The sequence below is a fragment of the Orcinus orca genome, chromosome 2, assembly GCF_937001465.1.
Source record: "Orcinus orca chromosome 2, mOrcOrc1.1, whole genome shotgun sequence".
NCBI lineage: Eukaryota > Metazoa > Chordata > Mammalia > Artiodactyla > Delphinidae > Orcinus > Orcinus orca.
This window is the reverse complement of record NC_064560.1, coordinates 73,853,312-73,867,918: the sequence shown is the minus strand read 5'-3', so window position 1 is coordinate 73,867,918 and position 14,607 is coordinate 73,853,312. Positions and strand designations below refer to the sequence as shown.

Genomic DNA, 14,607 nt, shown 5'->3' with positions numbered 1-14,607 from the left:
ATAGACTAGCTCTGGTGTGGGCTTCTTTCGGCCTCCAACACCTTGCTGTCCAGCTGTGCCTCAGGATCCAGGCACCTCATCTTACCTGGTCTTCCTGGAGTTAAAATCTCCACTCACGGAAACAAAGTCGCCGAAGGCAAGAAGGGCCTAAGAACCACAGGGAAGCTGATGCAGATATACTACAAACCAGATGTTTCCTTCTCCCTGGCAAAGAGGTGCCCAAGTTCACAGGGCATCTGGGGAAGCGTTTTCCTCTAAGGAAGACATCTGTATGGAAATGGTAGCCCGAGTAATGCGATATGACAGTTGCTATGTCAACTTGCGTATTTTTCCCCTCCCCTTAAATTATTGACCGGCTCAGTCAATGTTGCATAAAAGTCATGCAATGCCTTGGAATGTGTTTATGTGCTGTCCTCTGCCAGAACTTTTCAGCATTTTTTTCCTACGTGTATTTTGCTTTTGGGAAGATGGCCTGTCACTTTGGTTTAACTGTGCTCTTTTTTGGGGGAAGTACATATTTCTTAGATTTGTAACAGGGCAGTGGCAGCTTAGACTCCAGGGGAGCAATTGGGGGAGGCTGGTGGGGGGTAACAGGCAAACCTGAAGCTCCTTCGGTTGTGACTGAAGAAGTGTAAACCATGGGCCAGTATGTAAACAGCTTGCAGTTATTGTGGGGAGGTAGGGTGTGTGTGTGTGGGGGGTGTGTGTGCGCGTGTGCAAGCGTGCGCATGAGAGCTCCTCCCTCCTTGGTTGCTATGATGGTGTGGGGAATGGGCCTTCTCCGTCTCTGCTCACCTCTGGCTGTGTATCCAGCCACCTGCTGGCCACCCTGACCTTGCTATCTCTAACAGGCATTTCAAAACTGAAACCCTCACCCCTCTTCCTCGTCCTCACTTCCTCCTGGTGGAGACACCTGCGTGCTTCTTCTCAAGCTTGGGAGCTGGCTGCTGTCCTGCCTTCCCTCTCTCTTCTGCCTTAGGACCAGTTTGATTCCCAGGTGGTCTTTTCTGCCACCCGAGCATCTCCCTCCCTGCCAGCATGACTGCTGCACTCATCCCCTCCTTACTTCTTGGCTGGATGACCACAGGCTCCCATTGCCCTCCTTGTCTCCAGCCTTACCTACACCCGAATCCAGTGTGATCCTTCTCAAATAACCTTTTTCTTTTTTTCTTCTTAATTTCTAAAGGACTAATTCTTCCCACCTGGGCATAACCCAACTGTTCTCTCTCTAAACCACCACTCTGATCATGTCTCGCATTGATTGGACTCCTCCAGAGACTGACAAAGCCAGTACCTCAACCTGGTCCCCAGAGACCCCAGCACCGGAGCCCCGTCTGGCTCAGGCCTATTCTTGGAACTCTGCCTAGTCCTTCCAGACAGCTTGCTATGGTCTGAATATTTGTGTCACCCAGCAAATTTATATGTTGAAATCCTAAGCCCATGTAATGGGGTTGGGATGTGGGGCCTTTGGGAGGTGCTTAGGTCATGAGGGTGGAGTCCCCTCGAATAAGGACACCGTGGGAAGTCAGCTGTCTGCAACCCAGAAGGGCTCTCATCAGAACCTGGCCATGCTGGCACCCTGATCTCAGACTTCCAGTCCAGAAATGTGAGAAGTAAATTTGTGTTGTTATAAGCCACCCAGACTGTGGTATTTTGTCACAGCAGCACGAATGGATGAAGACGTAGCCCTTGAGTAGGTGCCTGATGCTGCTTCCGTCTTGGGCGCTGGTCATGGTCTGTGTGGTCCTGGCCTGGTGGCCTGTCTCACTCCTGCTGGGCAGTGTCTTCTGCCCTAGATCCCTGGTGCCAAGGACAGTGCCTGAACTTGTCAGTGTTTGCTGAGTAAATGGCAGCCCTCCTCCCCGTCTTGACGTGCAAAACGAGGTCCACTCTGTTCAGGTCTTTCCGTGCCGGCCTCTCCTTTCTCATCGCTGTCTTGGCTTGTCGCCTCCTTGTCTCTCCTCTCATCTTTGTCTTCCCTACTCTGTCGGCCTTCATGGAGTCTGGACTGAGCTCTGTCCCCTTGTCTCTTTGTCCATTCTTCACCTGGAGTATAGAGGTTAGAGCGGGGGCTCTGGAGTCAGTGAGAGCCAGTTCTCATCCAGTCCCAACACTGCTGTTTACAGGCACTTGATCTTGAGTTCTTAACCCTTCTGAGCCTCACCTGAAAAAAAGTCAGCCAGATGCTTGGTGGATGCTTGGACATGTGGTTCTGGTGAATATTATTACTTTAAAACAGTAATCAGGTCATGTCTCTCTCCTCTGAAGCATGGCGGCCACTGGTGGTCTGCAGGATACGGCCCCCAACCCCTCCCTGGCCAGAGGTGCTTTGCATCCCAGGCACTGTCTCCTCCTCCAAGCTGTAAGTGTCTTAAGCCAGAGTCTAAATTTAATTCCTCCAGTGGATTTATTATGTGCTCTGTACATAATAGCTGCTCAACATGTGGGTTGGATGAGCACCATGTGCTTCAGAATTGTGACCTCTGCAGGGTCCTGAGCCACTTTGCTGCCTCCCGCATCCTTGGTGCTGGGCAGATGAGGAGGGACAGCAAGCACGGCCACATGAGCCCAGTGCTCCCCACTGGTTGTTGATCTCTACAGTGCTCCTCCTTGCTGAGCTGGACGGTGGCCTCAAAGTCCTTGTCAGGACAGCTCCCCACTGCCACAGCCCACCCATCCAAGGTGATGGGTGACAATCAGCTCTCCCTGACCTGTACTGTGGAAAAATCACACTAACTTTTAAAAAATGTTTGTTGTATTGATTGATTTAAAAATATTTAAATAAAAAAGGAATTAGCTCCATTAAGAAATCTTAGGCAAGATGAAAGGTTTAAAAATCTTGTTGGGGGCTTCCCTGGTGGCACAGTGGTTGAGAATCTGCCTGCTAATGCAGGGGACTCGGATTCGAGCCCTGGTCTGGGAAGATCCCACATGCCGCGGAGCAACTGGGCCCGTGAGCCACAACTACTGAGCCTGCGCATCTGGAGCCTGTGCTCCGCAATGAGAGGCCGCGATAGTGAGAGGCCCGCGCACCACGATGAAGAGTGGCCCCCGCTTGCCACAACTAGAGAAAGCCCTCGCACAGAAATGAAGACCCAACACAGCCAAAAATAAATAAATAAATAAATAAATAAATAAATAAATAAATTTAAAAAAAGCCAAGCATTTGAAGCCCTTTTAAAAAAAAAAATCTTGTTGGGAGGTTCTGGGCAGGTGAAAGTGTGTGCCTTGATCAGGCATGATGTGTCCCCACAGCCCTGGAAGGAGGAAGTGAGGGACATGATGGTTGGCTTAATGCACCCTGATGGAAAAGGACCAGTCGTGAGCAAACGTGGTGAGTAGGAATGTGTCCCCACTCACGTTGGGAGGCAGCGGATAGGATGGCAGCAATCAAGCTGGGGAAGAAAGACAGACATTTCCCTGCAAACCAGAGCAGAAAGTTTGGAGAGGGAGCTCCCAGGAAGAAACCCAGTGTTAGCAAGCAGCTTCCATTGTGTCACTGACAAAAGCCAGCAAATAACAAAGGGCTTTTCATACTTCTTTGGAATCTCAGAGCAACACTTGAAGCAGGTGGAGGAAGCTTTTGGACACCACTGAAAAACTTCCCTTTGGGCAAAGCAGTTTGGTGAAGTGAGCTCTTTCACCAAATCTGCATAACGGCCAGGTGAGAGGATGTCGTGGGCTCCATGTGACAGGTGGGGGACTCGAGGTGGGGGAAGGGTGAAGGTCACACCTTGAAGAAGCTGGAATCTGAACCCCACCTGGCTCTGAAGTCTGTGTTCTCCCTACACCAGGTCCATAGGGATGTATCCAAAATGTCTTATGTTGTCTTGCTCTCCGTCAGCACTGGTTTATGTTTGTTGAGATGGCTGTGAAGAGTAGAGTGAAAGGTCTGTGTTGAGATTTACTTTTATGTGTGTGGATGTCCGGTTGTTCCAGCACCATTTGTTGGAAGGACTATCTTTGTTCCATTGTGTTGCCTTTGCTTCTCTGTCAAAGTTGACCAAATAGAAGTTGACTACATTTGCGTGGGTCTATTTCTGGGCTCTACATTCTGTTCCATTGATCTGTCTTCCACTGATACCACACTGTCTGGGTTACTGTAGCTTTATAGTAAGTCTTGAAGTTGAGTAGTGTCAGTCCTCCAAGTTTGTTCTCCTTCAGTGTTGTCTTTGGCCTCTCTATGTAAACTTTAGAATCATTTTGGTGAAATCCACAAAATAACTTCTTGGGATTTTGATTGGAATTGCATTGAACCTATAGGTCAAGTTGGGAAGAACTGACATCTTGATAATATCGAGGTTTCCTATTCGAGAACATAGAATATCTCTTTAGTTTTTATTTAATTTTGTTAATCAGAGTTTTGTAATTTTCCTTGTATAGCTCTTACACATATTTTTGTTAGATTGCATAAATCTAAGTATTTCATTTTGTATAAGCCTAAGTATCTCATTTTTGAGGGGTGCTAATGTAAATGGTATTGTTTTTAATTTCAGATTCTACTTGTTCATTGCTGGCATACAGGGAAGTGGTGGGCTTTTGCATATTAGCTGTGTATCCTGCAGCCTTGCTATAATCGATGTTTGCAGCTCTGCCTCTCCCTTGTTTAAGCCTTGCCCAGCTACCCCCAATGTTTAGGCTGCCCTGAGTGTGGCCTTGGACTTGTAGGGCTCTGTGCCTCTGCTCATGGGTTACTCTGCCCTCTCATGTCATCTCTGCCTGTTTTGAAGCCTTACACAGTGATCCAGAGCCTGAGCTGGCAAATTCCCCAGGGATGCTTTCCCAAACCCCTCAGCAGAACTGACCCCCTCCTCTGGGTCCTCTGGACTCTGTGGCTCCCAGCTCGATTCTAGCACCTGTCATGTCCTGCCCTATATCACATCAGCTTGTCTAGCTCTCTCTTCTCTGCAGGCTACCAACTCCCAGGGGCAAGGATGGAGACTTACTCATCAGCCTCTGGAGACCTGGGACAGGGCCGTTTGTGCATTCGGGAACTCAGCCCCAGGTAGTTGAATTCAGTTCATCCTGCTGAGCCTTGATGAAACCAGGCCACTGGGAGTCAGCCTTAGGGACCTCACTGTCTTAACATGTTTGGAAGACCTTGGGGTGTTATAGAATGAAATCCATTACTGGCATCTTCTTTGTGGTTACATGTCACTCAAGGGGAGAGGGGAATTAAATCAGTGAAGCAAGGCTGGCCTGTGACCCACAATGCCCCATCGACTGCTGTCACCACTGCTCAGCCTTTTGCAGGGGTCCAGTCTCCCAGGTCCTAGATGGTGGAGAGCCAGAGGGTACTGATCAGGATTGTATTTTTCTTTTAAAAGTATGGATGTGTGGTTTCCAGTTTCATTTTATTTTATCTTATTTTTTTATTTATTTAGGCTGTCTTAGTTGCAGCACATGGGATCTTCATTGCGGCACGTGGGATCTTTCGTTGTGGAGCACGCGCTTCTCTCTGGTTGTGGTGTGTGGGATTTTCTTTCTCTCGTTGTGGCACGTGGGCTCCAAGGTGCATGGGCTCTGTAGTTTGCGACACGCAGGCTCTCTAGTTGAGGCATGCGAGCACCGTAGTTGTGGTGCGTGGGCTTAGTTGCCCTGCTGCATGTGGGAATCTTAGTTCCCCGACCATGGATCGAACCTGTGTCCCCTGCATTGGAAGGCAGATTCTTTACCACTGGACCACCGGGGAAGGCCCCAGTTTCCACTTTCTAACTCTTGGAACCTGCTGGCTCCAGGGTCTCAAAAGCGATGCCCCAAGGCTGGCTCTGCAATGCCTGCCAGTCCCCCAGGTCCCTCTTTTGTCCTTGCTGAGCTGGAAACAGCCTCTCTCCGAGGACTCCGGCCCCATTCCTCTTGACTAGGTAGCAGGCTTTTCTGATCAAAAGCTGCTATTCTTTGGAAGGCTGACTCTTTTTCAAGAGTTGTGTTTGAGGACAATTCATTTTAAGCCTATTACATTTGATCAGACTTCACCTTCATTGTTATGTACACTTAACAGCTTAATATTAGTTTTGAAAAAAATTCAGTCTATTTTGTGACAACTTGTGTGGCTAATTAATGCTCTGCAGTGCACTGTGTAACTTGCAAGGCACCACAGAAACACCAAATCATAACACATTTCCTGTTTGAAACTATCTTAGTAGATTGAACATCTGTATTACAGTAATACACTGTATTAGTAAATTGAACATCTTTTATTGATTCACCTTGTTAAGCAGGGAAATAATCCTTATGGTTTTATAAGCCTCTTGCAAGTTCTAGTAGATGCCATTTGGAACATGAATTTAGTTGAATAAGTGAAGGCAGATGTCAGGCATTTAATTGGCACTTCTCTCTCAGTCGGCTGTATCAATTTTGGAACTATTGTTGGAGAAGATAAAATTCGCCAATGGTATGAAACTGACAGTGGATTAGATGCTGTTGGTCTTTGGAGAGGAGGGAGGGACTGTGCAGAGTTAGTGCTTGACAATAGCTAATGTCATCACCTGGTCTTCATAGGGTTTTCTACGAAAGTTCCTCAAAGAGCAGAGAGGAATAGGGAAGAAGGTGGTGGCAGCTTAACTTGATTGCCCCACAAAATTTGTTTTAAAGTCTTGAGCCTTATAGTAGATGTTCAAGGGACTTTTGTTTTCTACTCTGTGTTATTTTCCTTCAACTCTTCAGCCAAAAAGATTTGACTGGGAAGATGTATCTTTTTATCTGTGGCTTTTGGACCCCTTGGGCTCAGATACCTGGCTTGAGAAACAGGTATAAAAATGGCAGTTAAAGGGGTATAAAAAGATAGTGGAGGAGAACTAAACTATGGTACCTTCAGACAATGGAATATTTTAGCACCAGATACGGTGCTGAGAAGAATTTTGAGCTATCAAGCCATGAAAAGACATAGAGTAACCTTCAATGCATTTCACTAGGGGAAAGAAACTAATCTGATGACTCCAATTATATGACATTCTGGAAAAGGCAAAACTATGGAGACAGAAAAAAGATCAGTGGTTGCCAGGGGTAAGGGGTGGTGAGGAGGGATGAACAGGCAGAGCACAGAGAGTTTTTAGGGCAATGAAAATACTCTGTATGATATCATAGTGATGGATACATGTGATGATACGTTTGTTCAAACCCATAGAGTGAACCCTAATGTAAACTAGAACTTTGGGTGATATGATGTATCAGTGTAGGTCCATCAGTTGTAACAAATGTACCACTCTGGTGGGGGGTGATGATAGTGGGGGATGTGTGTGTGGGGAGGGGGAATATGGGAAATCTCTGTACCTTCCTTTCAGTTTTGCCATGAACCTAAAACTTCTCTTGAAAACAATCTTAAAAAAAAAAAAAAGATACCAGAAAATAACCAAAGTGACTTTAGTGTTTTAAAATGTAATTTTTAAGCAAGGAAAGGAGAGACAAGAGGCAGAGGCCATGATTGCATTTGCATTTGGAGTGGCCCCTCAGGAGGGATAGATTGGCAGGGCAGACTGGGGGGACAGGGGACCAGGTGGAGTGCTCTCAGTTACCTGGAGAGATGGACCAGTAGCGTTCAGGGTTGGGGAGGGAGTGGATCCTGTCCTGGGGCAGCAGGTGGAATGATGGGACCTGGCAACTGCAGCATGAGCAGGGGAGAACTGACGCATTCATCAGCAGGTGCTGAGGGCATCCTACCTGCCTGGCCCTGCGTTGGGTGTTTCACACCTGATCCTCATTGGAATTTGTTAGCCACCTTGAGTGATCAGTTTGGGCAGCTCTGATGAGGAATCTGGGGCTTAGTGAGGTTGAGCGTGTTCCAGGATCACCTCTACTAAGCAGCAGGACCCATGTCTAAACTCAGAGTGGGTGGAATCAACAGGCCTCAGTGACTGTCTAGACAAGGGCGGGGCATGAGTGGGGTAGGAGAGATGTCTCTACCCTTCCTCTCTTGCAGGTCCCAGCCCCAGAGTCTTCTTATCCAAAGCCCCCCCACAACCCCTGCATGATTATTCCTCATCAACAGCTGACCCATCTCTGGCCTCTTGGAAAGAGCACTGAACTTGGAGTCCAGTGGCTGAGGGTTGGACCCGACCTCAGCCCTCCTAGCTGTTTGCCTTCCCCTCTCAGAATGTTAGCGTCCTCAGAAAAAGGCAGATGACAATTTCATCATGAGAATGAAAGAAAAGCATGTAAAAGAAGCCAGCGTCAAACCCAGCACCGAGGGTGATAAGAAGATGGTTTGTTCCATGCCCTTAGGTAATGTTGGGTTTGACTAAATTTGCGGAGCTCCAAGTTGTGTCACATAGTTGGACTTTGAAAAAAAATATAATTCTCACCCATTGAATTTGTCAATATTGGTGTGTAGCCTCTTGCGCCCAGTAGCATTGGGGTACATCCTGTGTTGGGGTCAATAACAGGCCATCTCTGCAGACACCTGTGAAGTCCTTTGAGGTGACAGTGGTCACTCTGTCCTGGTCAGTGCTCTCAGACAACTCAGCTCTAGAAACATCGCCTGCTTTTGCCGCACATAACTTTCCTTTGCACCTTCACAGTGGCTGCATGTTGCTAAAATTGCCCCTTTGGTGGCCAGTTGGCCATGTGTATATCATTGTTTTCTCTTGGCTTCCTCTTTAGTTGTGGCTGTTTACATGAAGGAGTCTTGGTGGACCACTGAAGATGTACTAAGAACCTCTGATCCTGCAAGAGAAGGTCTGATGAAGGTGAGGTATTGCAAATTTAAGTGGACATTGCAAAACAGGTTTTAAAGGTCAGTGTATTTATTATCATGTTAATAATTTAAGCAGTCTACCCCTGTGGATTCATTTTCTAGGACTGCTGTAACAAAGTGCCAACAAACTGGGTGGTTTAAACAACAGAAGTGTATCATTTCCCAGTCCCAGAGGCTAGAAGGCCAAAATCAAGGTGTTGGCAGGGTTGGTTTCTTCCGAGAGCTGTGAGGGAGAATCTGTTCCAGGCCTCTCTCATAACTTATGGTGGCCTCAGCTTTCCTCGGCTTATCAATGGCATTCTCCCTGTGTCTTCCCATCCTTTTCCCTCTTTGTCCGTCTATCTTTGTCCAAATTCCCCTTTTCCATGTGGACAGCAGTCATGTTGGATTAGGGCCCACCCGAATGACCTCATCTTGACGTGATCATCTGCAAAGATTCTATTTCCAAATAAATCACATTCATAGGTACTGGGGGTTAGGACTTTGACATCTTTTTGGGGGACACAGTTCAATCTGTAACACCCTGCCAGCAAGGAAAATAGTAGTAAATGGCTATATGCAACAGATACCTGGCTATTGGTAAATCTCTCTTACCTTCCTGAGTGGCCTCTCACATCTTAATTTTGAAACTTTAATCCACATCATCTCTCTAGAGTGTAGGGAGGTTCTCTTTATTGCATTCCAGTAGTGTTTATTGGTACTTACTATGAGGTAGATATTACGTTAGATGCTAGCCTGTGTATTACCCAGACTTTTCACAGGGATTATCTGACTTCAGAATCCTTAAGGTATTTGTTTTGCAGACAAAGAAATTGAAGCTGAGCCACACAGCTTGTAAGTGATTTAACTGGACACAAATGCTAGTCTCTCTGACAGCAGGCCTGGTGGTCTTTGAAGCACTGTGGCTTTATAGAGACCTAGGATGGCAAGGGTGAGGGTTCCTTGTGGCTAAGGATGTTCAATATCTTTTCACGTCCTTATTGGCCATTCGTGTGTCCTTTTGGGGAAAATATCTATTAAAATCCTTGGCCCACTTTTTAAAAAATTTATTTATTTAATTTATTTTTGGCTGTGTTGGATCTTTGTTGCTGCACGCGGGCTTTCTCTAGTTGCAGCGAGTTTACTCTTTGTTGCAGTGTGCGGGCTTCTCATTGCAGGGCACGGGCTCTAGGCACGTGGGCTTCAGTAGTTGTGGCATATGGGCTCTAGAGCTCAGGCTCAGTGGTTGTGGCACACAGGCTTAGTTGCTCCATGGCATGTGGGATCTTCCCGGACCGGGGCTTGAACCCGTGTCCCCTGCATTGGCAGGTGGATTCTTAACCACTGTGCCACCAGGGAAGCCCCCTTGGCCCACTTTGTAATTGGATTGACTTTTTCCTGTTGAGTTGTAAGAGTTTTTCTATATTCTAGATGCAAGTTCTTATTGCATATATGATTAACAAATATTTCTCCCCAGTCTATGGATTGTCTTTTTCAAGTCTGTTTTTCCCCCAGCTTTGTTGAGATATAATTGACATATAACACTGTGTAAGTTTAAGGTGCACAATGCGTTGATTTGATACACTGCAAAATGATTACCACCAGTGTTAGTTAACACCTGCATCACATCACATAATTGCCATTTCTTTTTTGTGGTGAGAACATTTAAGACCTCCTCTCTTAGCAACTTTCAAGTATGTAATAGCTACAATCACTGTGCTGTATATTAGATCCCCAGAACTTGTTCATCTTATAACTGGAAGTTTGAACCTTCTGACCATCTTTCCCTCTCCCCCACCACCAGCTACTGACAACAACCACTCTAGTCTCTGTTGCTATGAGTTTGGCTCTTTCATGTTACATGTATGAGATCATGCAGTGTTTGTCTTTCCCCTTATTTCACTCAGTATAATACCCTCAACTTCCATCCATGTTGTCACAAATTGCAGGATGTTTTCAGATCTGGTTTTAATTGACTTGATAGACATTATTATTATTATTTATTTTATTTTATTTTACGCTGCGTTGGGTCTTCATTGCTGCGTGTGGGCTTTCTCTAGCTGCGGCAAGCAGGGGCTACTTTTCATTGCGGTGCGAGGGCTTCTCATTGTGGTGGCTTCTCCTGTTGCAGAGCATGGGCTCTAGGCACGCAGGCTGCAGTAGTTGTAGCACGTGGTCTCAGTAGTTGTGGCTCGCAGGCTCTAGAGCACAGCCTCAGTAGTTGTGGCGCATAGGCTTAGTTGCTCCATGGCATGTGGGATCTTCCCAGACCAGGGCTCGAACCTGTGTCCCCTGCATTGGCAGGCGGATTCTTAACCACTGCACCACCACGGAAGCCCAATAGATATTATTTTGAAAAGGGTTTTCTTCCAGTAAGTTAACGATGGCTGGAGATTCAGCAAATGGGTGCTGCCTGGCATACACACACACACATCTGCCTGTGTGTGTCATTGTCTGTGCATGAAGCAGGTGGTATGAGCGGTTGGGTGTTCTGAATCCCGGGAAGAGTTTGATTTGCTTTTTAAATATATATATATATTTTTCAGAACAAGAGTGGTCACTTCCCTTGTGTATCAATTCTTCTAAATTTAGATGAGGAAAACCCTCACATTTTCTGAAAATGTGGCTTATGTTGTGAACAGAGAGATTCCACTTAATGAAGCAGGTTGTAAAGATCTGTCTGCCCCAGCTGTATGTAGGGATAGTTTCCCTCTCCATTTACAGAACTTGGTGTCTTGACCTTTTTTTCTTTTAATTACATTCTGTTTCTTAGCCAGCTCTTCTTTACAAATTACCAAACCAAACCAAACAAAACACCAACTTTCTTAGTGTTCTTTCTGTGAACATAATTAGTGGTCCTAATTGAGGGATTAGAACTGGTTCTTAGTTTTGTGTTTTGAGAAACATTTCTAAGTCAGAATCACATGTCACACATTTTTTTCCCCCTGTAATGAAATTGGACAAATTAAGTGCATTTTCTTTTTCTCCTTTTTTCTCCTGCCAGTTTTTGATTGGATATTTCCCTTCTGCCAGATGCAATCTGTTTTTCTCTTCTGGCTTTCCTCTGAACTTTTTGGTTTTATAAGTTGAAAAATATAGCCTCCCACATTACACCCCTTGGGTTTTGTGATGAACTAGTTATTCTTAAATTCTGAACTTGATTTGGCTGCTACTGTCTGAGATACAAAATTGAGGTGGCTTCTCAGAGTTAAGCTGGTGTGGCTTTTGCAAATCTTTTTCTCATCTAAGATTTGGCTCCAGATGAAGGTGCAACATTTTGCATTCTGGGCCAGTTAATAAGTTTATTGGCACTAAACACTTTGTGCCATTTGCTAGAGGGCTGCAAGCTAACTTATTTTTATTATTGAAGCATTTGAAAAACATACAAATGTCTGAGAGACCACTTAGGCAGTCTTCTCCCTTGATTAGTGGAGGAAACTGAAACTGAAAGGCGTTGTGAGTTGCTGAAGATCTCCCAGCAAATCTAGGCCAAGAAGCCATGACCACAATGATGATGGTGATGATAATAAACATTTAAGGGTCCAGTATTAAATACAAAACCAAACATTTCATATTTATATCAAACTTCCCTTTCCCAAAGCTCTAATGGATGAAAGTGCAGAAGGGAGCCACTGGCTGGGCTGTAGCAGGTACCCTGGCCTGGGACTCAGAAGTCCTGGTCTGGTGCTGTAAACCTGCCTGCCTTTGACAGAGCCCTTGTCCAGCTGTCTTAAGGCCTCTTCAGAATAAGGCAGGGAAATCAGTACACGTAATTGCTTAGCCTCTTTGAGCTTCAATTTCCTCACCTATAAACTAGGACCTCTCTGGTGGGTGGTGAGAATCGAATGGTAGCAGGTGGGGGGCAATCTCAGCCCAGGTAATACTCTTGCTGATTTCACGGTGCTGCATAGGAAGGGGCGACAAACACCCACACCCTTAGGCTGTCACACAGCAATGTTGTTGAAATAAAAGCTAATAAAACAATACCGTCACTTTGTCACTAGCTGATTGGTTTCATCTCAAGTGCCACATTTTAGCGGTTGCTTGTAGTTGTCCGGGAGACTGCATTTAGGAGGATCCTGAGACCATATCCAGGCTCAGCCACATAGAGTGGGGATTGATTAGTTATGTCTGCTGTGGGTGCAGGAGTGGGAGGCCTTCATTTATGCCACACCTGTGCCATCCGTGGGCTATACAAATGCAGAGAATATGAACAGGCAGGAGCAGGAAATCATTTTGACTTGTTAATGGTCAAGCTCTTTTGTGGGCCTGACCTTGACCGCAATACAGTTTCCTCAATTGTCATGACATTGCAATGGGTGAGAGACAGTTCCATTTTGTAGCCTTAGGATGGGCTAGGCCTTGAGTCCCAGTAACTCTCTGGGGTTGGGACTCTAGTATGTGCTCAAAATCAGTCACAAGCCATTGAAAATCAGTTGCTCTTGGTGTAGCAACTGGACACCAATAATTATCCCCAATTATTTACCCTCCTTCTGAGGGTCAGAATTCTGGGGCTGTTGTTAAAAATGGCAGACTGGGTTTATCTCTGGACACATCCAGGGTTTCTGCTGAAATTGCTTGCCTCTATGTAACCTCCTGTTTCACTGGCATGTGACTGATTGTTCTCTGTCTCTTCACATTCCATGTCTGTGGTCCTGGAGACCCAGGAGGCCCCTCTGGCCATGTTCCTCGCTCCTGGAGGCCAGTGCATGTGAAAGGTCAGGGGTGGGAAAACCTCCGTGAGAAACTATGATCCGCATTTTGGATCTTGAGCATGAGAAGAACTGTATGGTGGGGGAGCCCACCTGGCCCCGGGGTGTGGGTTGATTCCAAGCATAGAATTTATTGTGTCTGATTTTCCCCTCTTGTCTCACTTAGATGTTCTTTTTGTTTTTCCTTCAAAGGTTCAGTCATTTGGGGAAAGGATTGTGCTTTTTATTCTAAACGTCGTTATTTTTGGAAGACTGGAGAGGAATTTGGATGATGATGACATGTTTTTTTTACCTCACTCTGTGAAGGAGGAGGCTAAAATTCTGTGGAGAGACGGAGCAGCTGTTGGATTTTACACAACCAAAAGGAAAGGTAAGGGCCACGCGGCCGTGTGGGGTCACTGCCACTTCAGGCTCCGGGGGGGAGGCTTCTGGGTGTCTGCCTGCCTTGGAGGACTCCTTGAGCCCAAACGTTACTTGGAGAGAATCTTCTGGCACGAGAAGTATCACTAATTCAGCTGTCCTGTAAATAAGCCGAAGGTATGGATTTCATTTTCACCACATTTCTCGTTTTACTGGCAGAGTGAATATTCATCATGGTCCTTGGATTCCCAGGCAGTGCCATGTCCCCCGTAAAATACTTGTTGCTGTTAATGGTTGTAAAATGACTTTGCAAGCTCAATGCTTTTCATTTCTTTTCTTTAATGTTACCAATTAGCTGTCAGGAAAAATGCCATTGGTAATAGCTGACATGTGGTGCAAATGCACACTGGATGCCAAGATTTATAGACATTACCTCAGAAGAGAGGGAGGTCGGCGCGATAACGAGGTTAGGGTAAAATCCTGGGGCTTATTTTTAGGGGCTGTGATGAGCAGGGAGTGTGGAACTTGTACTATTTTGTCTAAGAGATCAGTCTCTTCTTTAATGATGCTTTCTTTAATAGTTTCTTTGATTTTGAAAGGCTGTCAACATCTCTGACCCAACTGGTCCAAGCCCCATCATTTAATTCTTACAAAGTTCTGAATTTTAGCAAAAATAAAATTTCCAGGTACACCACCATAGATATGCTGTTGTCTGAGTTGAGTGTTTTTCTCTGGGGATAAAAAGGCTATGACTATGGTTTTGAGCTGTGTTCACATTGTGTATGTGTTCCACCTGTCCAGGATGGAGTAAGTCTGCGTTTCAATTTTTTCCCTCGATGTGGTGTGAGATGACCAGTTTCCCAC

General features: G+C 45.8%; 1 protein-coding gene across 1 annotated transcript in view; it reads left to right on the top strand.

Moving 5' to 3' along the window:
- FAM169BP (Protein FAM169B) overlaps positions 1-14,607 on the top strand; it is a 91,128-nt gene that overhangs the window by 35,551 nt on the left and 40,970 nt on the right. The window contains exons 3-4 of the mRNA XM_049706109.1: positions 8,599-8,684; positions 13,576-13,753. Of these exons, the coding sequence (XP_049562066.1) occupies positions 8,599-8,684; positions 13,576-13,753 (264 nt within the window). The remainder of the gene's footprint in view (positions 1-8,598; positions 8,685-13,575; positions 13,754-14,607) is intronic.